Source organism: Pterocles gutturalis, unplaced genomic scaffold, assembly GCF_000699245.1.
Source record: "Pterocles gutturalis isolate BGI_N339 unplaced genomic scaffold, ASM69924v1 scaffold37544, whole genome shotgun sequence".
In the NCBI taxonomy this organism is placed as follows: Eukaryota; Metazoa; Chordata; class Aves; order Pterocliformes; family Pteroclidae; genus Pterocles; species Pterocles gutturalis.
Genome location: NW_010131952.1, coordinates 1,501 through 26,111, shown reverse-complemented (window position 1 = coordinate 26,111; position 24,611 = coordinate 1,501). Strand labels below are relative to the sequence as shown.

Sequence of the window (24,611 nt, the reverse complement as noted above, 5' to 3'; positions counted from 1 at the left end):
TGAAAGGAAATTAGAGGCTAAAAAAAAAGCAATGTGAAGATTTTTGATCTGATTTTTTTGAATGCTTGTAGTTTGCAGCACAGACATGCTTGTGTGTATACGACTGTATCATCCTCATATTGCTGCTCTCATTTTATCTGAAAAGGTACTTCAAAAATTACCCGTCTTTGCTCTGTTGCTGTGTCACGTTATTAATCCAATTTTGGAACTGCCTTTGCTTTAACTTTATTGGGAGACTTCATACCTTTGATTTCCAGTACAGTTCTCCGTAATAGCTCTTTTCTTCCTTCCTCTGTTGAAGTCTAAAGCTTTGAATTGCCTCCATCTCCTTTGCTCACTATTGTGCTTGAGCATTTTTCTGTGCAGCTTTCTCTTTCTGATGCAGCTTAACATGCAAAACCGATAATTTCTCCTGGAGTCATGTTTCCTGGTTGAGGTTTATAATGGTACTATTCGAACAGTTAGTAAAATAAACCAAAAGACCTTATTTTACCCATTCCTGAAAGTAGGATCCCACGAAGGTAGCAGCTGTAGGTGCGTCCGTGTCGTGGTTTTGCTTTGGGAGACATCGGGCGCAGGCAGGAGGAGGCAGGGAGCAGTAGGGATTGCCTTCCGCCAGGGGTCCAGCTGCTTCTGGACCGTGCTCCAGTCGTTCTGGGTGGAAGTATCCAACCCTGATTTAGCTGGATAACTCTGATGTTAGGAATACCAGAAAAGCAAATTTGTATGTTTGCACTTATTTATATTTAGCAGAGAGTGGAATTTGATGGAAAAGTGATCCATGCTATTCGAGATGGTTGGAGAAACTGATTCTTTTGTACCCGTATTTGAGCATTAGGGCATAAATAACAGACCAGTGAGACTCAGGTCAACCATGATGTAACTGGTTAAGCACCTGGATTAATGCCATAAGGGCTGGGTTCAGTTCTCAGTTTTGCGCCATCTCTTTTAATGCTGATTTTGCTGGAGTGGATCACAAATGATGCCACCGTAACATCAAGTTTGCATCTTTTATTTTCGTTTTAAGAGAGTGATTTCAATAAAGATCCTTGCATACTATTTTTGACTAGGGGAAAAGTAAACTTTGATTTCCTTATTTGTATTTAACAGGTCTGTGTATGATGACCAACCAAATGCACATCAGAGGTTTATGGAAAAACTAGATGCCTGCATACGTAACCATGACAGGGAGATAGAAAAGATGTGCAATTTTCACCATCAGGGCTTTGTGGATGCCATTACAGAACTTCTTAAAGTTAGGGCTGATGCAGAAAAATTAAAGGTAAGAAACTAGTTTTCCAGAGTTTCATATATCGTTGTCTTTGAATTTAAAAGAAGGAACTTGACTCTTTCACTGAAGAATAAGAACTTAGTGATTATCATATACGCTCTGATGTTTGCAACGGTTTTAAAAAAGTGGATTATTTAGGATTTGTGGTTAGAGCTGTGTTGCTTGATCCAGTGATTTACATTTACAAAATTGAATAATTTATTAGGTCTAATTATGATTTTTTTTGTTGTAATATACATTTTCAGAAAATGTTATAAAAATTATTTTGCCATTTTTAGAGGCTTTCTTAGAAAGTAAAGAATAATAAATAGTAAACCCAATTTCTCTTGCATAGGTCTTTTTCTAATCATGTATTTATATGCCAGACTTTAAAAAAATCTAAAATCTTGATTGGAACAATAAAAATACTGCAATTAAGCATGGAAAATAAATTTTCTTTACTCTGTAATGAGTAGGTGAGTAGATGGAATTAATAGTTTTAGTTAGAAATGAGAACTAAGATTTACTCCCAAATCAGAACGCAGAATAGTGAATTATGAGATCCATCCCTTTTAGCTCTCTTTACACTTTTGAGAGCAAAATATGCACACCAGACAGAATGAGCATAGTTCATCGGAGGTTATGATTAGAAGAGCATTATATAAAGGATATTCAGATAACAAGAGACCAAATACAGCGTCAATGAGGTCATTGAGCATCTTTGTTCAGAAATTAATGAGATTTTTAATAAACTAGAATGTGCTTCCTTATTATGATGACCTAATGAGTCACTTACTATGTGGGAAAATCTGAGGTCGAGCTTTGCCTGCACCTGCAGCATTAAAATGTTGCTGTGGTTTGGAGATTTCCACGTTTGATGTTAATCAACCACCCAGTGTTTGCATTCAGCAAAGTATGAATGTTTAATTACCATAAAATGCAATCACCATTTCTTACAGACAATGAATGGCCCATAGAGCTCATTGAGGTTATCAAAAAGGGACCAGTGGTCAATTGGGTCAATGATTTGAATTGTTTGACAGACCTACAGAAACAAGGAAAGTTCAAAAATCCCAAGTAAATTTGAGAAGTTTGCCACAGAATCTGTTAGAAAGAACTGTCATAAGTAATTGAAGTTAACAAAAGCCCTTTGCGATCAAAAGTTCAAGTTCAAGCTGTAGAGTTAATTTGAATTTGCATTTCTTTGTTCTAAGTTTCTCATGAAGCATGATCTGATTACAAGGGTGAGCAGTCACATCAGGGCAATATATGCATATTTGTCTAACAAAGGTGAAATTATTTTTAAGGTCCAAGTTACTGATACCAACCGAAGGCTTCAGGATGCTGGGAAAGAGGTGAGAAAATGGTGCTTCCTATATGGACATTATGAATATTTGTAGCAAATTAAACTTATTTGCATAATTTACTTGTGTTTTTCTTTGTCCTTTTTTTTTTTTTTTTTTTTTTTTTAATTCTCTAAGGTGATAGCCCAAACAGAGGAAATCATCCGATGTAGAGTTCAGCAACGGAATATTACGACAGTTGTGGAAAAACTACAGTTGTGTCTTCCAGGTGAGTGACTTGTAGCTAAATATGATGGCAAATTAAATACGGTAAGCCACAGTAGCCAAAATGCAAAAGAGTTTTATGGTCCTGTAACATCCATTTTAACAAAAGAATTAGCAGCTTTTAAAAATATGTCAACAGGGACGTTCCATGCCACTTTGTGCGAAGACAGTGAGACAGATGTAAATGATGCAAACAATGTAGCCATATACAGTTTTAAATGAAGAAATATTTTTAATATGGTAAACAATAAATTTGTTGTTTAAGAGGGTGTTTTTTGCGGTCTGAATTCTATGGAAAACACTAATGATTTCATTTCAATCTTGCATTTTTAGCTGTGTCATTCCAGCCTTAGGCTTTTTTTTTTAAAAAAACATAAGGGCTCTAAATGATGTTTCAGAAAGGTAATATTGTGGGATTGCACACAGCTCTGTAAGGGTTTTTATCCTCTTTGTGATACTGGAGTAAAACAGATTTGAGAGTTTTTCTTTGTAAAGTCTTGTTGTTGACTTGTTATAGTTACAGTAGGTGGTACTGTTGCCATTTAATAGAGACAGGTCATAGATTGGTAATGCAGATAAAGTTATGGTGTGTAGTAAGTGAACGAATATGCTTGATATAGTGTCTACTGTTTTGTTTAATTGTAATTATTTTTCTTTTAAAAGCTGTTAAGAGTTGAGTTCCTTTGTCTTTCTTAACTGCATCTAGAATTTTTTTTTTTGCTAGTTCTATCACATTTATGTTACAGTAGGAATTAAAGATAAGATTGATTAAGATAAATTTAGCATATTATTTTCTATGCTTCATTTTGTACTTTAAAGTATATATTTTCCTCTTTTGTTAACTAAAGCCATGATAAGCTCCATGGGTTAATCTGCTTGTTTTTATGCAGTTCTGGAAATGTACAGCAAACTAAAAGAACAGATGAATGTAAAAAGGTGAGTTAACTTATTTCTATGGGTAAAATATAACATTTGTAAGTAAACTGATAGAAGAGTGAACACTAATATAGACAAATCAGTGTTCTAAGTCTTGTAGCTTGGTACATGTAGTCTTCTTTTCGTAATACCTTGTCTGTGTTTCAAGAATGTCACTGCAAGAGAACAAATACTTCTAGGAGCTTAGTGATTGCCATGAAAAATAATGTCTACTTAAATAACCGTGACATGCAGTGGAATTATGATTGTAAACTGTGAAGTGTATTTTTTTAATACTTGAAACAGTTTAAGAAGCAAGAATAATAAGATCCTCAGGGAGTAAATATTTTTCAGAGTACATTAATACCTGATTATCATGATGTATTTAAATCAAATTCATAATGCAAGGAAAAAGGACTTTTCACTCCATACACCTTTCTTTAGACCTGTCTGGTATCCCTGTGCAATCTTCTGTGTACATGGGACTATGAACTGTGATGTGGTTTGGGGTTTTTTCCCTCTGTGACAAGTTGACTTGTTAAAAAAAATGAAAACCATAATAAAAATAAATTTCTAGAATAATGGTTTCTGACTAGTACGTGACCAGTTGGTCCTTACTCTGCTGTGTCTTGACTTCCCATCTCTTCAGAGAGCCACTCATTGCTGCAGTAACCCCGCAATCCCCAGTTCTCTCTCTGCAGCAGCTTGGCTGCCCTTGCCCTGCTGTTGCTGTTACCCCGTCCCTGGAGCTGATGCTGCCGCCTTGCACCTCATGCACACCCACCCCGGGAATACTGCTGATGCTCTTCTTCCTGATTTCTACAGTATCATTGCCACCTTCGTCCCTTCCTGCTTTTCATACAGCCTCAGTCAGCCGATTGCTCTGTGTCTTCCCTTGCTGGATTCATGATCATTGTCATGGCCCCTTTGTGTGCCTGTCACCACTGCAGCTAGCTCCTGCTAAACAAGTCTTTCTGGAGCTGACTGTTTCCATTTCGAACTAGCTATGCATAGTTAGGTGTCTACAGGGCTACTGTGTAATCTAGATTTACTTTTGGACTGTTTGTCTGCATTTCTCTTGTCTGGGTAGCCAACACCTCCCGCCATACTGCTGGACATCTGAAAATCCTCAACAGCAGCCACTGCATATGAGTAAATCAGCTCTAGAGCCTGTGTGCAGACATGTCCAAAATGCATCTGATAGAATCACAGAATGGTTTGGGTTGAAAAGGACCTTAAAGATCATCTAGTTCCAATCCCCCTGCCATGGACAGGGACACCCTCCACTAGCCCAGGTTGCTCAAAGCCTCGTCCAGCCTGACCTTGAACACCTCCAGGGATGGGGCATCCACAGCTTCCCTGGGTAACCTGGGCCAGTGCCTCACAACCCTCACAGTAAAAAAATTTCTTCTTCATATCTAGTCTCAATCTACCCTCTTTCAGTTTAAAACCATTATCCCTCATCCTATCACTACACTCCCTGGTAAAGAGTGCCTCCCCATCTCTCCCGTAGGCTCCCTTTAGGTACTGGAAGGCTGATCTACTGTACACATCAGATTGCAGCAAATCTTATGCGTCTTTCACAGTGGTATATGTGCTACATGACACCTGTGCACACATGCTGTCTGGGAGGTTTTCTGCAGAAATACAACAGCTTTAAGAATAACCTAATAGCTATGACACTATGTGGTCTCTTATTACAAATCCAAACTTGCTAGATGTCAACCAGTGTGGTAGATCTTATAAGCTTGACTACTACATGCTACTTCCTCTGAGCAGGACACTGGTTTGACGTCTGCTTAGAGTAACTGGAAGCATATTGTTGCAGTGCTCTTGGAGCAGCTCAGCAGACAGATGTAAACAGTCCAGCACCCTCTCTGGGGTCTGGCCAGATGACAGACCACAGGGTGTGCTCTCTGAATGGCACTGTTTCCTTCTCCAAGGTGGTCTGTAGAGTGTGTTATGTTTTGCATGTTGAAAATACGGGAATGCTGGGATCAAGCCCTGTGTTCTGCCATTCCCTGGCTCTATCGGGGAAGACAGGCAGCATCCTGGTTTTAGAATTGTAAGGGAAGTTATGGTTTCTAATATCATCATGGAGAGGTCACTTAGGTGAGATAAAATTGCAGATGGCTTTTAGCATTTTGACTCCATGTTTGCTAGTAGTTTTGTAGGGTCCACTGATGGTTGATGTGCTTTCTGAGAAATCTCTTTACATCTAAAACTAGATTTCTGTTATTTAAGAGATTCAGATCTGATAATTTTCCTCTGGAAGAAGTTGCCAGACAGGAAGTCTTAAAAGTCAAAGGACAGTCTGCTGAATTGAGGGGTTTGGGCATGTCATTGTCATACCATAAAAAGATCTAAGGGAGAGGAGAGATGCTGTAGCTTTGATGTGCCGTACCTTGAAATCACATGGAGTGCAGAAGGTTTAGACTCTGCTGCAGGCTGCTCCTCCAGCTCAGATATCTCTTTCATTAGCTATGCTACAGTTACTACTTTGCCTGTGACTTACAATTCCCCATAATACAGCCTAGAGGTGGCTATGCCATGGAACTTTAAGGTAATTCAAATGCTAGTTTTCTTGTGGCTTAGCAGGCAACAAATCCAAAGAGTGAGTCTATCCTGGCCTTTATCACTAAGTGATTGAGCAATAGCGAGGACATCCCTAGCATCAGTGCAAAGACCTGATAGCTGATGTGTGCAGATACCAGGTACAAGGAATTTGAAAACTGACCTTCCCAAGTTTTGCTGTGAAGCTTTCTTAGAAGAGCCAGAGAGAGCAGCGCTCACAATCCCTGTTTTAACAAAACAATCAGGAATGTTTATTTTAGGCAAAGATAGTTTTTCTCATAAACCTTCACTGAGGTTTTTCAATGCAGCGAAGTTTCATTGGTCTTTTTAAAAAAAACCTCTTTTCTTTTTACTTTCTCTGCGTGCAGCCTTTTAGAAGGTATTTTCATTATGCCATTGTCTTACGCTCTTGTACTGTGCATTTCTAACGTTTAAAGGAAGGGAAGAAGAAAGTGTGGATATTCTATGTTTTTGGAGGATGGTTGTTTTAGGATAAAGATTGGAATTCCATTTCCTTTTCTCCATGGCAGACACCTTTTAAGATAATGCAGGATTTGGAGTTTGGAATACATACTGGTTTATGCATATGGAATTGAGGTTTACTGAGGAGTCCAAAAAGCCATCTATTGATAGCAACTTTTGGTCTCTATGAACATGGACTATGTTTGAACTGATGACCTAGAGGTGAAAGGCTCTGTGTCCTGTTTATCTGTCTCCTGAGCCATGCATAACACAAATTGACAAGAACTATAGTTGTGAAAGGAAGTAACTAGAGAATCTGCTCTAAACAGACACAATTGGCTTGAAAGAGTTGTGGAGGGCTTAAAGTCTTAGCTGAAGAAGCACAAGGGAGAGGTGTGGTTTCTCCAGTGCTCTTCAAAACACCTAGTGGGGGCTATGCATTTAGACTGAACAAACTAGATCCTTAATTTTAAGTCAGAGATAAGTTCATCACATTTTATACAGCTCTATTACCTGGCTTGTGCATTTGGATTTTGATATGTGTCTCTGGAGAAAGTTCCCAGCTGCTTCGAGAGATTGTGGTATAACTGGGAATTGCTGGAGCTGGTGTTTTTGCTAGTGTTCTTCCACAATGAATAAAACCAAAAATAAAACCCCAACCTACCATACAACAGAAATAATTAAATAAATCAATCTGCTGAGGTCTGCTGAGGTTTTTTTGGCTTTTTGCCCAAAAGACTTGGATTTGTTTTTTGACCTTCCTTATAAGCTTTCTTCCAAACTGCGGGAAAGGCAGTCGATTAGTTTTTTAGTTTACTAAGTCTCACTGAGACAGTCATGCAGCCTTTCTCTGCATAAACTTTCCAAGCATTTACAAAAATTCATTTTTCACACAGCAACTCTTTAATCTGATTTTCAGAAATATTGAGCTTTTAGACACACTTTGCAGAAGTTTCAGAGTTAGTAGTGGCTTGATCTCAGTTCATGGTCCCTTGGAGCAACTGATAAAATTGGTATGCTGGGGAAGTTTAAAAATTAGATTTAGAATTGTTAAGGCAACTAGATTTAAAAACAAAAGAAATAAAAATATTTTCCTGTGGTGAAAGCTTTTCAATTGCAGTTTCAATATGTCATCTTCAAGATCTCTGTGAATGTGACTTTTCCACAGTATTATTGAAAAATTCCAATGAGCCCCCTAAAACAAAAAGTTTTTCATATTTACTTAATAGAAATGTAGTAAGCATGAATATACAGTATTTGCCTCTGAGGAAGCACAGATGTTGAAGAACAACCTTATTTTTTCTTTGTAAATTAAGTTTGTTTCGTTCATTAAAATAAAATGAGAATCTTAAGGTTATTGTCTCTTCTCTTGGTTTTTTCAGCAATTTTGGGACATGACTGCACGTTTCTTTACTCAAAAGGCTTGTGTACAAATGCATTATTCTCAGTAAAATTCACAGCCTTTAGGTTCATCTTGGTCCTGTCCTGCATAGCTTCTTGACTGCTCTAGTTAACTTGAGTGGGCTTTTTTAGTAAGTTAAGGTATTTCTCTTAACTGCCTCCAAATGACATTCCTCTGGTAAACATCTTAAAAGTTCTCTGTCATTTAAAACATAAGTCAATACTTTGTGTACACTAAAGTAATGGTCACTTTATTTTTCTTTTGGACTTTTTGTGTGTTGGTGTTTCAAATTCTAATACAGACCTGACTACTCTATGCCTGGGACTTGGACATTTTGTAAAACACCAGCTTAATTTTATAATAAGATGATGCAAAAGACTAATATTAATCTTCTGGGGGCTTTTTGTTGTATTTTTTATTTGTTTGTGTGGGGTTTTTTTCCTGCTTCTTGCTGGTTTTAGAAGTTTCCATTTTTATAATTTGGAGAGGTTAGTAAAATCCTTCTTACAGTTTTCTGGTTCTGATGACAAGATGGATCAGTTCTGGACAGTCATCGTATGATCTCTATTGGTGTTTCGAACTTGTGTGTTCAGTTTCAAAGCTTACATTATAAATTTTGCATTGGGGAACATATTCTTACAAGATTAGTTCAGAAGAATAGACAGAGGACTGCTATATTTATATAAAAAATAACTTTGAAGATACTTCTTTAACTAATTTATAGTCAAATGGGCAATCTTTACCTTCTATGATTGATAATATATGATGGGAACTAATAATATTGTCAAAATCTTCAGCATTGAGTTAAATGTATGGAATATTTTTAAAGGAAAATATACAAATATATCATTCTATGAAATGATATGCAAAACTTTTTCGTTTGCATCCTGAACTGCAGATGACCTTCAAATTAATAACACTTCAGTGCTTTATCAGAACAGGTGTTAAAAAGGCAAGGTCCTGAGCTCCATGTATGTATAATTAGTAAGGGACTCTCAGATGGATTTAAAATGGATTATGTTAATTCTGATCTTAGAGACAGCAGTCAGTAACCTTCCAGATGAACTAACAGTGTTCTGATAAGCTGATCCGTATAATTTAAATAAAAACCTTTTATATGGTTTTGATGGTATTATGGTTTTATTCCCCAGAAGTCTCACCATGTGGCACTCTTGGTCATTTACTATTTTAAAAACCCAAAATCCCCACACATAAGACCCTCAGCCCCCTTCTTATCTGTAACATTCCCATCACCTTGTGTATGTTTTATGTAAACCAAATATATAATAAACAAAAGGTCCTAATTTACACTTGAAACCTCTTTATTTGCAGTCTTCTGAAAGAAGTTGTGTTCTGGAATAAAATAAAATATTTTTCCCATCCTCCAGCTATGCTGAATGGTTAGCTTAGAAATGTCTTGATTGAGAAAGTTCAAAACAATGTGTTTATTTCAGAATGGAACAAGGAGTTATGACTGAAGTATTAATAATTTATCACTGCTTGTCTACAGAAGGGGAGCCAGCAGCTTGAACTGTATTTCAGTTTGAAAGTGTTTACACTCTATATCTACAAAGTAATATCCAGAAGGAAAAGAACTGGAAAGGACACTTTTCTAGGTTTTCTTGAACATTTGAAGGGACTTTACTCATATTCAGATTTTTCCTTTCAAAATGATTTGGTAATTTTCCAATACTGATTGTGGAAGACTTTGAGGAAGAAAAAGGAACTAAGGTTTTAATATGAAAAGCTAAAAATGGGCTAAGGATATTACTCTGTATGTGCGGAAATAAAGGGTTGGAACGAACAGCAGGTTAACTCAGTCTGATGTCAGTTTTTCTACTTTTCCTCTTCAAGACCAAGCTTAGAAGGCATCGGTTCACCTTATTCTGTTATTTTCCAAACTAAATGCATTTTTCCAAAAGCTTCCTGGGCTGAGTGGCTGGGAAGAATATTACATAAAGGAAAATTACTGTCCAGTCTACAACTAATTGCTGTCCTGTTCATGTTTAAACTGTCTGCTGCACCTCTCTTTAAAATATTGTTGACATTACAGATTTGTTGATCAAGGTGTTTCTGTTTATTGCCTTCTTAGGTTAGCATCTATCCCAGAATTGGCTCACTTCTGTTTTGCTTCATCTTTTCAATAAAGTAAAAATTTTCACAACCCTTCTGCCTTAGGAGCCTGTGTGACATTTGAAAACAAAATAGAGAAGGGTATTGACTTCAGGACAGGCATATAGGAGCCTGGCTCAGCTCTGAATCACCTGCTTGTGGTGTTCATCCCTCTACTGATTATAAGAGGAAGCATGGAAAACCAATTTCCATCAATTAAAATTTCCTTCTTGAAATGTTTCCCTAAATAGCTGAAAGCATCCAAATTTTACTTGTATGCTACAGGCCTGAAGTTGATAAATGGTTTTAGCAAGTAAGTCTTGGCTACAAAACCCCTGTAACCTGTGAGAGAACTGAGAGTGAAGAAAGGTAAATAACTGTAGTAATAGATAGAGTTGATGTGTTAGTATTTGGTAGATTTCTGATGTCAAAATTGTTTGAGTAATTTTTTATTTTGAAGTTAAATAACTTTTTATGCTTAGTTTTAACTTGAGTATTTCTTTAAACTCATTGTAAAATTTCACAACGTAGTTGTGAATGTACTGTACATCTGCAAAGTGTATGGATGCTAGAGGAAGTATTTCTTGGTGTTTTACTTTTTCCACCTCTTAGGCCATATCTTCCATATTTCTGGTACAAATAGTCCGTAGGCTAACAGAACACAGAAGAATAGAGAAAATTATGGAGTCTTTGTTGTTTTGGTTTTTTTAAAACCTTCTGACCTTAATGCTTGTTCAAAGTAGTTTTCTTGGTGGGATGTACCGTATTTTGTCAGAAAAGTAAATAGATTCATGGTTTACAGCAAAATATTATATATTGCTGGAAAAAAACATTGCTTGAGATAAGTGTATATGTGCTTTTTCCAGCTAAGGATGGTGGAAAGAGGGTGAGTGTGGATATGTGTATATGTTCACATATGCCTAAAGAAGGCAGATAATACAGACACTTTTCCAAGATTTTTTTCATTGTTTGGCACATATACTGCCATGTTGGGTGATTGGCAATTTGTGTTTCAGAAAAAAGAACTCATAAAAAACCCTAATAAATCCAATCTAGAAGGGAAGATAATTGTTATGACTTCAATGCCTCCATTCTGCAAGCTGCTCCATGTGGTGTTAGGGATCTATTGATCAGAACAGCTAATACCATAGGAGCCTACTTAAAATTTTTACTTAACTGACTCACTCTGACAGTTCATTGTTTTTTTCCAAACTAAAGCATTATATGGATGACCTTTTGTTTCTTTTTTTTTCTAAGAACAGAGTCATTTCATTAGATATATATTGATTGCATGTATGATATTGATATCCTATATTTGATAAACAAAGTATGTTATTAAAATTTGATAAGAAGCTACATAATTTGATTTTAATCTCTTTGTAGATACTATTCTGCTTTAAAAACAATGGAACAGCTGGAAAATCTGTATCTTCCTAGAGTTAGCCAATACCGTTTTTGCCAGATAATGTTAGAAAATCTGCCAAAACTGCGTGAAGAAATAAAAGAAATATCCATGTCAGATCTCAAGGATTTCTTAGAGAGTATTCGAAAGCATTCTGACAGAATTGGGGAAACTGCCATGAAGCAGGTAAGCTGACAACAGGATGGCTCCAGTCCTGTTATCTACTGAAAATATCACTGTCAATAGTCGCAAGTTAGCCCAAAAAATTTGTCTAAGGATTATAGTCATCACACAGAACTTTGAGTAAAGATGGAGAGCTGTGAAATGCTTGCTAACATCTTGGGTAGTTTCTTATCCTGGGCATGAAGTTGTCAATTCTAGCGATCCCTGGCTAACACAGAAAGCAGCAGCGTGGCACCACAGTAGCATCAAACTTTCCTTCAAAATTTGTATCTGTCCTACACAAGAAGTAGTTTCCTTCCTTGGAAAGGAAGAAGAAATGCTGTATATCTCAAGTTGCAAAAAATAGTGAAATACACTACAGACGATAGAGGGCAGAGGTCTAAGGTGAGAGCCAGGGTAAGACTGGGACAGCTGGAGCCCTTGCCTGTTCCATCACAAAATAATCTGCCATTTTGAAGCACTGGTACTGGGCAAGCTTTAAAACAGTTAATGCTTTTAAATTTATTTGGAGAGCAAGTAAAGTTTTTATTTGATTTTTTATTGGACAGAGTTCAGGTTGGTTTGCCCTTTTGTCATCTAAGGTTCTTGTAAAATGCAGTTTGAAACTTAATCTCAAGATTATACTGTGCTACCTTGTTGCTTTTCTTTCTATAGTAAGGACTATGTAGTGCATTTGGCTTCTGCAGCTGACTGCTCACTAAGGCTTAGCTGAAAGCAGCAAACAAATGGCTGGAAACTGATAATTGTACTTCATAGAATCATAGAATCATAGAATGGCCTGGGTTGAAAAGGACCATAGTGATCATCTAGTTTCAACCCCCCCGCCATATGCAGGGCTGCCAACCACTAGACCAGGCTGCTCAGAGCCACATCCAGCCTGGCCTTGAATGCCTCCAGGGATGGGGCATCCACGACCTTCCTGGACAACCTGTTCCAGTGTGCCACCACCCTTTGTGTGAAAAACTTTCTCCTAATCTCTAACCTAAACCTCCCCTGTCTTAGTTTAAAACCATTCCCTCTTGTCATTCCCCCGTCATTTTAATATTGATTGTTTGCAATTTATGGTCAAGAAAATTGCTAATTACTTTTTAAATTTTTTCTATCTTTAAAATTGCATTCTGGGGATAAGGGAAAAATGCTACGGAAACTAGCTATTGAACTAATTTATCATCCCAAATCTATTAAGGACAAAATCATCAGGTGTAGGCTGACGACACATATCTTGCAGTTAAACTAATGTGCATTCAATAGCACCACCGGTTTTTCGTGTCATAGCATATACTCATCAGTGATGAAACTTGCATTACATCCCTCTTTATTGGTACTACTTTTAAAACAGGCACAGCAGCAGAAAACCTTTAGCACCACTCTTCAGAAGCAGAATAATGTAAACTATGGTCGGAATATGCATTTAGGTAGAAGCAGAATTTTGGAATCCAAGAATGAAATGACAATGAAGCGAACGTTTGAAGAAGATGATGAACATGAAGAAGAGGTAACTTTATACTAGTCAGTATGTCTTATTTAAAGTGATTTTTCACAGAATCTTAGGATCAGAATGGCCTGGTTTGAAAAGGACCTTAAAGATTATCTAGTTTCAACATCGCTGCTATGGGCAGGGTTGCCAACCACTAGAGCAGGCTGCCCAGGGCCCCATGCAGCTTGGCCTTGGGTGTCTGAATTGAATTTTTGTAGGTTTATTGAACAAAACTTGTAGTACACTGTCTGTAGATGGTCAGTGTTAGGAAGGACCAGAGAACATCTTCAAGGGACACCAGTCCAGATCAGCATTTTAGGGGGAGAAAATAGTGCCAAGATATTAGTTGTATTAATGCTAGCTTTAACATCATGTTTGGGGACACTCAAACTTGTAATTATTCTAGAATTCAGTTGCAATTTACATTATATAGTACTTGCCCACTGCTGATGATATGTGGCCCACTGGAGTATTCTGCTGTTGCTAAAGCCAGCTTTTCTGTGTTGAGGACTTCAGCTTGTATTAGAATGCTTTCAGCTATCAAATACTCAGTATTCCTAAACTGAATAAAACAGCAAGTATTTAGACCTTTAAATGTGGTGCTCTGAAAACACAGTGAAAGGAGTCTGGTCTTGTAACACAAATAAAATCTAGTACTGTAAGACAAAGAAAGGTGAGAGTTAAGCAACTAATTTACTCTTTTGTGACAGAACCCATCAATTTTTCAGGTCCTGAAACTGCTGGCAACAAAACTGTTGCAGTTACTCTTACAGTCATTAAAGCAAACTCCTTCTACCACTTTCTATGAAAACAGTAGTTCTAGTAGTCATAAAACCTGTCAACAGAGTTGGCTTTTGCTGGTCCCAATTGGTAATGCTTTTGTATTCAACCCCAGTGTATTTCCATATTCATTTGAACTTCAGATTCATCAGTCTACTAACTTCACACTCTACTAAACCACTAATTCCTAAATCTCCAAATTTTTAGGAAACCAAGTTGAGCAATTGTAAAATTGAGGCCACTAAAACAGAATTTAAAAGGAAGGGATAATTCATTACCAGTTAAGATGTCTTACAAAGTATTTATTAAGTGGACAAGTTCTGCTGGTAATGTATCACATTTTGCAGATTGTGTTGTTTTTATGCTTTTTATACTTATCTTTTTCTTTTCCTTCTTCAGGTTTTAACTGCACAAGATCTTGTAGACTTTTCTCCAGTCTATAGGTGTTTGCACATTTACTCAGTTTTGGTATGTATTAAGGTGACTTCAAAAAGATATTTTACTTTTTGAAGTTGAATGTTCATTTTTGTATTTTTCATACTCTAATAGTTCCTAAGAGAGTACGTTGCTTTTAGTAGTAGTAGTTCTTGATGAACCAGGTCAGATGGGTAGAGTGTGGATGCTCAGGGCACATTTGGTTTATATGCATAATAAAGGACACACAGCAAGACATTAATTACATAAGTTTTCTTAAGAATATGTGTAAAACATGCTTGTCTGCCTCAATTGTGGTATTGGCACTTTTGCAGTTCCCCCAAGTGTTCCATGCTTCCCCAAATGCTTGGAGGTATATGACAAAACATAGGAATATTCAGTCTGAATCTTGCAGAAATCAGAATAGGAGGAGCAAAATAGCAAACAAAAATCAGACTGTGGTCAGGCAGATTAGTTTGGATTCAGTGGCGGAGACACAATAGCCCACTTTAGTTGCTCTGAAAGAGATACAGTGCACAAGCTAACAAGGATGAAAACCTTTTTGGGGAAACTTGGTACCAAATTATTTATTTTCTCACCTTTCCTGTGTCTCACTTTTTTTGGTCAAATTACTTATAGAATAAGTATCGGGGTATATAGATGAAGTACTTTTAAGTATTGCTAATCCTGCAGTCTAATCTGGACCTGGCTTTGAGCATTCAGGCTGGGTTATCTTCTTTCTGTGAAATCCTTGCAGCTGTGTAACATGAAACTTTTTATCTTGAAATAATATCTAAAGTGTTATTTCACTGTTACTTTTTTTTTTTTACTTTTTTTTTTTCTTTTAAGAAGGAGTCCGAGTAAGAGCATCAGTAATTATTCATGTAAATGAAAAGAACAGGAGGGACAGAAAGACAGGCTGCCAAAACTATTGAAAAAAAGTGGACCATCTCTTTTTACAGAGGAAATAAGTGTGAAATAGCATATAGAAAGAAAGTGTAAAGTTAAATATACCAGTTGACAACATCTGCTTGTTCTTCCTTTACTATAATAAAAGAACAGGAACTAAAATTGGCAGATGACATTTAAAACTAATATGTGATTATTTTTTAAATTTTGGCAGTGATTCTGATGTTGTATCCTTGGTCCATGCATATGCCCTTTAGTTTTGCACAGAAAGTTTGCCAGCTTCTGAATTTACTGGAGACAGAAAACAGCTTGGAGTGCTTCTCTGATATTAAAGGCCCTTAGACTCTTAGAAAAAAGGGTTGTTGATGTCTTCAGAATAGGGCTTCTGTCTTTCCTGCCAACATAATCTAATTAATAAGCCGTGGTAGCATTATCAAGAGTTGTGCATTAACCACTTCTTGGAGTCCTTCTTATTTACCGCCTGTTGTAAACCATCTCCTTTGGAGTTTAGATAACTTCATGATGACAGCAAAGGAGAGGAGTTGATACTAGCTGGCTATTCATTATGTTTCTATATCAAGGACTTATCTCACAGCAAATGTCACCTTCTCAGTGAATTGTCTCTTCTACAAAGCTCTAGAAAATATTCTGATTTTATGCAGGACAAACGTTTTCTACTCTGCTTCCTACTGAAGAAGGAGACAGGATTTTATATAACTCAGAATACTACATGGCTTGTGATTGCAACCTGGTGACTGCAAGATACATACCTACCAAACGTATACTGTATTTATTGATAAGTAACCTTTCTTTAGGTGAGAAACTTCTGGGCAATATATCTGAAGAGCTTTTTTAGCCCATATATTATGTGAGACACTGTATAGTTAAATTCTGATGAAAACACTCTTGATCCTTTTGGCATGTAATGTTACCTTTTAACTAAAGGCTGTATAGCAGTATAAAATAAAAGTAACTATGGTGTGAAACAGTTGATATATGAGCAATATTTCTGGAATTTATAACCCAATACAGACTGATTTATTATATCTATTGATATAAACTTGTGAACTTTTGGAAGCTAGGCAAAACAAATGCATTGCTTTGGTATATTTTATCTTGCCCTTCCTTTGCTTATTCAGTGAGTGATTCATCAGGGTTGTTGATGTATTTTGCTGGTTGCTTTAGAACGTCTTTTTTAAATAGTTGTTATGCCTGAATTGCTGATCTTGATTGCAGAGGATAGCATGGTCTATAAATAATCATGAGATACTTGACATCTCAATTTTTGGTGTGGATTTGAGAAGAACAGCTACTCTCTTTCACTTGAGAAGCTTGTATCAGGACTGAGTAGAGATTTGTCGTTGGAAGTAGAATTCAATGATGGCTTTGTGCATCTGAAAACTGCATTGAATATTTGGGCTGGAGGTGAATGGTTAGTATGTCTGATCAGTATGTGTTAGTACAAATGATAGCACAGTATGTAAAGTTCTGCTTCAACAGAATGTGTTCTAGTAAATTTGCATTTCAGTTCAAAATCAGTTGGTTTGGTTTTTTTAAGCTAAGTCTCTTTTACTTGTAGATTTTGTTAGGTTAGCAGTATTTCTAAATATGATGAAATAATCATTATGAAATTAAAATACTAAATTTAAACTTTGTTACATCTTACAGAGGAGTTAGGTAGGTAATGCTGACTCCATAATATACAATCTCTGTAATAATTTGATTTGAAGGTTTTTGGAAGCTCAAGTAATGGAATTCTAAATAGTACTGGCCTAGTAACAGGCTCATGAGGTGAAAACAAACCTTAAAAATGCTAAGCTTCTTTATTCTGCTTGCATACAAATTGAATTGCGTTCAGTAGATAGATGAGTCAATGTAGCACTGATTTCAAATGGACAGATGGTTTCTCCTGAATGGTCATCTTAATGAGATCAGTAGGATGTCAGTTGAATTCCTCACAATGTAATCACTAGGCACAGAGGGTATTGTGATAGGACTGTGATAGGGGAAAAAATCCAAATCCACAGTCATTATGTTTACCACTTCCAAAGAGAATAAGCAAATATTAAATAAATCTCGTGTGTTTTTTTTGCTGATGCAAAGCTAATGCAGGCAGTGTTCAGATGTATCATGTATTCACAGAAACAGGTTTGTAAGTTAACTTTACAGTGCAGCTGGTTTCTTGAATAACCTAGAGAAACACTTTAGGAGACAATGAGTTTCAGTTATAGAGTAATAGGTAATATGCCTTGCCTATGAATAATAATATACTCTGAAAGCTGTAGTTTAAACACATAAATATTGCTTAAAATGCATAATATTGTTTGACAAAAGGTAGGCACATGAGCAAAATTTTTATTTACACTACATTCTGTAGGCTACTTTAAAAAAAAAGATAATTTCTGCATATTTCATGCATGCAAAACGTTGCTGATGTCAACTGGAGGTCTACATGTGGAATAAATGCAAAATGTATGTATTAGTTTAAGAGAATTCTACCCTTAATTTAAGAAATGTCTTTCTCATATTGAGACAGTGTTCTTGTTTTGACTACTTTTTTCTTGTTTTAGGGTGATGGAGAAATATTTGAAAATTATTACAGAAAACAAAGAAGGAAACAAGCAAGATTAGTTCTGCAGCCGCAGTCAAGCATGGTAACAAGCATTGATTTTGCATTGACTTGGGTTGTACCTAGTACTTAGTGGTATTTTTATTCCTAAACTTGTTTTCTTTTTCACTGAAAGCATGAAACAGTAGAAGGCTATAGAAGATACTTCAGTCAAATTGTAGGGTAAGTTTTCTAAACAGAGATTTGTTTCAGTTTTGCTGTATTAATTCTTAATTCATCCTCTGTTCTCCCATTGTCCAAAAACTTCTGCAAGATTCAATTTCTGCACAAATCGTGCAAGTGGTTGTTGCTGGATCTGAGAGGGGAAGAGTATCCAGATCCTACCAGTACAGTTCCCCACAAGGACCCTCCGGCAGCCTGGGATCCAGCTGATGTGAAACAAACTTCACACATTACCAAACCTACCAAAGTGTCACTACTTTAGAGGGGAAGGGTTTGTCTGTGCTTGTGTGTGAAAGGGTAGAATTTGCTCTAGTATTAGGAAACAACTTAATAATTTAAGCATTATTTCATTTTAGTTTTTTTGTAGTAGAAGACCACATTTTACATGTAACCCAAGGACTGGTAACTAGAACATATACTGATGAACTCTGGAACATGGCCCTTTCCAAGATCATTGCTGTTCTTAGAACACATTCAGTAAGTGAGAAGTCTTATGAGTATTGCAGTTTAAATCCTTTTGCTTCAGAGCTCTGTATATTTAAAGCTGGGATAGTAACAAAGTGAAAAGTTACATGTCTCTCATGTTTTCTTTTCCTTGTGATTGAAAGTTGCTCCGATTTGGGAGGGAGCCTGCCAAGCTTTTGTTTTTCCCAATAGTATCAGGCTGTGATTTGCAGCCATGGGCGATTTGCATAATCCTCCACTGATTTACAACTCACTGGGTCTTCCAAACCTTCTCTTAGTCCAGCAGTTTAGAATATGCAGAGTTAATCTGCTGTTATTATTGCAATCCTTCCTCATTAGTCTCAACTGACCTCTTCATTAGATCAGATTGAATAGTTCAGCATTGGAAGCACCACCAGGAAATAGTTCCTAATTATCATTCCAAATGCTGTGTTTCCAAAATAAACTCCACCAGCAAAATCCTTGGAGCTATCTCTTCAGTGCTATAGTAGTAATATGTTTATGTTGAAGTGAAGGTATTAGAAAAGTCTTCACAGATGTTAGAATGTAATTCGGTATCAACTGAGTATTTCAGTATATTCAAAGCGTGTCTCCTAAAGTTACATTTCTACCTTAGCTCCAATGATGCTGAATAGCTGCGTGCTATTTTTTATTCCTCTGTGAAAACCAGTGGAATACCATTGTTCGCTCAGACTGACTGATAGAAAATTGCATCAGAGTTTACTATTGGTACAACTTTTACTATCAGAATCTCATGGTTTGACCTGGCTGGCAACCAGATGCCGTGCAGCCACTTGCTCCCCTTCCCCCCTCAGGGGGAATGGGGAGGAGAATTAAAGAGGAAAGGGGAAAAGAGACTCATGGATTGAGATAAGAACAATTTAATAACTAAACTACAATAAAATTTAAAATAATAATGTAATAGCGATGATGATAATAGTAGTAATATATACAAATATGCAAATATAAAAATGGGTGATACATAGTTTACCACCCAGTGACCAAGGTCCATTCCATTCCTGGCTAATGATCCCAGAACAGATAGAGTCCTGAAACCACAATCCTGGAAAAGAGGAGTCTGAGAGATTGAGAGTGAGCTTCTGGATAGCTCCTCATCTATATATTGGGCATGACATGCATGATATGGAATATACCATTGACCAATTGGGGTCTCAAGCTTAAATCTAAGGTCAAATCCTAAGCCAGTAATTGTGGGCTATGCTCCCTCTTAGCTTCTCCTGTGCCTGCACACACTGGCAAAGTGTGAGAAGCTGAAGTTCTTGACTGTCTAGAAACAACTATAAATATCAGTATATTATCAGCCTTCTTCTCAGCACAAATCCAGAACATAGCCTGTTACTAGCTACTATGAAGAAAGTTAACTCTGTCCCAGATAAAACCAGGACACAGAAAATATAGAAGAGTTTTATCTTTCCCTTTTTGATGTTTGCTAGAAGTGGTTCCTTTAGGCAGATTGATTTTTATTATGATTCATCTTTATTTCAAGGAATATTTTAAATTTCATATATACTGAGGAAAAGTGGGGAAGAAGTTCAGATTACAACTATAGTTTTATCATAGGCCATTTACTGATCAGTGGTACATGAGATGTTCCCATACTTTTAAATTAATTTTAGAGGATTGGAATAAATTGAGATATATTTAGCATTTTTTTAAGCTAAATAATTGACAAGTTAATTGGCTGCATATGGATTTACACATCTATGTAAGAATATAGTAAATTAAGGAGTAAAACTAACGTATTCTCTAGAGAACTCCTCAATGTCTTGTCATGTAGTTGATCGCTATTTCTTCTCAAAATGCATAACTCCCATCAAAACCAATTCTATCACAATCTCTTTCTAACATCATCCTAGTACAGACTAATGTTTAGATAAGTGTGTGTTGTCTTATTAGGTATTATAAACCAAACCCTTACTTTATTAAATTATGATAAGAGCAAAAATTAAAGAAAGGTGAAATAGGCTCTAACCAGTATAGACTCTAACCAATGCTAGTCTCATGCTTCTTTAAATTATTTTAATATAAGTATTTTTTTTCTTTATCCACTATTGCAAATAGTGAAGCTGAGGTGAAAGCCTTGGTTGTATGATTCCACACCTCCGAAAATCAGATTTCAGTCATTCAGTAGAGTAAATAACATCTTGACTTCTTACCATCAGATTTGTAATTTGAATTTGTTTGGAAAGTATTTTATAGTGTTTTGCCCTTACAGTTGGTAAACTGTCTGAGGTGGCACAGTTAGCAGTAGTTAGACCCAGGCTTAGTGTTCAAAAGAGCATCCTATGGAAACCTCTCTGGTGTTGATTTAGCAAAGTATTTTGATGTGTACTTATGTTCAACTGAAATAAATGTAATTTGCTGATTTTGAATCTCAGTACAACATGCTGATATTTATTGAATCTCATATTTTAGTTCACGTTACCTGAACTTTTATACCCCTGATAGTTCATATAAAAGAATTAAATACTTTTGTGTAGCTGGACTAAGTGAAGACAAGTGACTCTCAGTTGATTTGAACTAAGGCAGTCAGTCAGGTAAAGGGATAAGGCTAGAAGAGTTTAACCTTCTGTGCTAATATTCTTTGAAAACATATGTCCTGTATTTTAAATCCTTTTGACAAAACCAGAATTTCTCACTTTCAGTCATATTGCAGTGATCCCGACCTTGTTTTGGAACTGAAGAATCTCATTGTACTATTTGCGGATACTTTGCAGGTACATATTAAATTAGTAATTTAACTGAAATTCCTGGAGTCAAATTTTTGCTTTAGATGAGTAAGTGCAATGCTTTGGGTTTTCCTGAATCATATATACAAATCAAGAGCAAAATTACAGAATAATATTTTTAATATACGTGTATTTGACGGTTGGACTTGATGATCCTTGAGGTCTTTTCCAACCTTAATGATTCTATGATTCTATGATTTCTTGCCTTGATTCCTCCTTTTCAGTGTTATCAATTTAATGTATGCATTCTGGACTATCCAGCTAGCATACAGTTATTCATATCTGTGCAAAATTAATGTTAGCTTTGTAATTTATATACAGTTTTGTCTTTTATAAATGCCTTACTTCTGATCTTTAGCAAGAAGAGCATTCCAGTTATTAACTCTCTAGCTGAAACACCAAATGAACAACATTGGCAAGTATTCTTGCAGTGTTTAACAGATGGATAAAAAAGATTAGTTATATGCATAAATTGCAAGTTAAAATGTTAAAGAGAAACAGGACAAACTTCTGCTTGAAAACCGAAAGCACACGATAAAGTATTTGATAAGAATTTAATATATAATTTTCTAATAGTCATGGTGTGTTTAAGGTACTATGTTTTATGGAAGTAACAAGATTGAGTAAGTCTCATCTCTGAGCCCTGAAGTGATGTGATAGGGATTGAGTATGTTAGTTCATGAATTTGAATTATCCGTCCTTTTTATTTTTATACCTTAGGGCTATGGTTTTCCTGTGAACCGACTGTTTGATCTTTTGTTTGAGATAAGAGACCAGTACAATGAAACACTTCTTAAAAAGTGGTCTGGACTGTTCAGGTTAGTATTTCAAAATAATTGTGCCTTTTGCATTGTATCTTTTTTTTTTCTTGTCTAACTCCCCTTTTTTTTTTTAATAGAATTGTAATTCTGGAAGAATTTATTAACTCAGTATTATGTATGAATTGGAGAAATGCAGGAGAGTGTGCCTAATAACTCTAGGCTACTGCGACAGGGCATTAGGTTCCTAATTTTGATTGTCTTAATGTTTACAGTTAGCTGATATGACTATCTCCCTGACAGACTACTGATAGTGCCAGTAGGTCTTCATGTTTTTTAATGCAGGTTGGTTTCCACCTATTCTTTGGAATCATTTGATTGAGTAAATTATAACCCAGGAATACGGCAGCCTAGGATTGTACTCCAAAGCCTGTTGGCAGATAGGGTGTGATGTCTAAATGTGCAGAAATTGTTTACCATAAAATATGTTACATTGTATTACAGAAAACCTTAAAATTAAATTGACCACTTAAGGTTCTCAAGCTCTCTAGACTGCTAGTATAGTCATTTGACTAGTAGAAAAGTCCAAGAGGTACTTAATGGTCTGGCCTTGTGCCTAGTTGAAGTTCTCGGAATTATCTGTATTGACTATATACAGGTGTGTTACCTAAGTGGGACACTCTGAATATCTGCTTTAGTGTAGGCAAAGTGAAGGCTACCATAATTAGTAAGTATCTCATTATGGTTTAGCCTGGAGTAGACTAGTTGATCTAAAGTTCCTTTGCTGTATTATACTTTGAATCATACGTATTAAAATGCTTTCAGCTATTTTTTTTCTCTGTGATTAGACACAGTATAAAGAGTTAGCATATGCAAGGTACTTCCAAAATAATCTAAAACCAGTTTGGATGTCTGAAATTATGGTGATTGCAGCTCATAACTTTTTGAAGCTGCGCACCTAAGTGTGGTAGTAAAATTTATATTCATTTACATGTTTTAACACTGGAAAATATTGTAAATAAGTTACATGTCCTAACTTTTTTTCATTTTACTAACTAATTCACCAGGGATATTTTTGAAGCAGACAACTACAGCCCCATTCCTGTAGCAAATGAAGAGGAATACAAAATAGTTATAAGCAAATTTCCTTTTCAAGATCTGGAACTTGATAAGGTAAGGCGAAGTTTTATGTTATTAAAGTTTGCCAAAATCCAGCTAAGGACACTTGGGATGGTAATGATTTTTATAATTAAAAAGCAATCAAAATCTGAAAAGCTAGGTAGCTTAAGAGACTAAATCACCTTCTTTGTGTGTAATTATCTAGTCATAAATAAATACGAAAATTAAAGCTTTAGTCATTGCTCTGATGTTTGAGTGAATAATGAAACCCATTGTTTTGTAAGCAAGTTAATAATACACTTTAATTGATACAGTTTGTCTTTAATTAGTTAAATTTTGTTGTGACTCATTGGGTTTAGTGACTCATTATATGCTGTAGTATTTCAAAAATGTGTAAAACAGGGATCTGTTAGAGACAGCAGCTTTTGTAATTCACTTTTAAAATTAACTATTTGTATTTGAACATGTGGGGCAGCATAAACATGAGGAGACTGTATATAATTCTGCCATACTGGTTTTATAGTAGGATATTCTTTCATAGCCTCAGCCATTCTTTCACTACAAACTCCTTTCACGGTAAGGTGATTAATATGTTCTGCTCTTCAAATACTGTTTTGGTAATACTGATGAAGAGATAACAGGCCCATGATGGAGTCTGTAGAGGGGAACTAAATCTAAGAACTGAATGACAGTGGGAGTAACTGTTGTAGAACGAAGTTGGTTTATACACAATCCATCACTACAGATACCTGCAAAAGTAAAAAGATAGTCTAATTCTACGATTCAGCAGGGATTTACCAGGCAAATATAACAGCTGCATGTCATTAATGCAGTATTGCAGTCAAGATGATAAAGTAAAGTTAGGTTTTATGCTATGTATGATTACTACAAAGCTTTGTCTCTTATTTCACCAGAAGAGAAATGTATTCTCTGTACCCAACAATTTTCATTTTGATTTGTGACACAGAGAGCAATTTCTATTTCACAGTGAGCAGCATGTACTGTAGATATTTTATGGGTGGGCAGAATCTCACTGATGCTTAGTTTTTGGGCCGGTGACTTGAAAGTAAAGCTGGGAATTGGGCTGGATTCTGTTCCCAACTCTGTCATTGACCAGCTGCACATCTCTCTGTCCCGGTTAATTTGTCTGTAAAGCGGGGATAACATTTTTTTACTTATCTCTGAAAAGAACTTTGAAACCTGTATGTAAAGCAGAAGGACATAATGAGAAATAAGCAGTCTGAATTTTTTTTCTTGTGT

The 24,611-nt window shown here is 36.1% G+C and overlaps 1 protein-coding gene across 1 annotated transcript; it reads left to right on the top strand.

The window, feature by feature from the left end:
- Nucleotides 1-1,111: 1,111 nt before the first annotated feature.
- Nucleotides 1,112-23,465, top strand: LOC104458067 (exocyst complex component 6-like; the record flags this gene model as incomplete). The annotated part of the gene is made up of 13 exons (XM_010080765.1): nucleotides 1,112-1,282; nucleotides 2,578-2,625; nucleotides 2,752-2,842; nucleotides 3,729-3,774; nucleotides 11,687-11,891; nucleotides 13,228-13,383; nucleotides 14,545-14,613; nucleotides 18,039-18,122; nucleotides 18,213-18,259; nucleotides 18,616-18,736; nucleotides 21,391-21,462; nucleotides 22,195-22,292; nucleotides 23,300-23,465. Coding segments are annotated over exons 1-13 (1,335 nt in total), but the record flags the coding sequence as incomplete, so codon positions are not given.
- Between the last annotated feature and the right edge of the window lie 1,146 nt (nucleotides 23,466-24,611).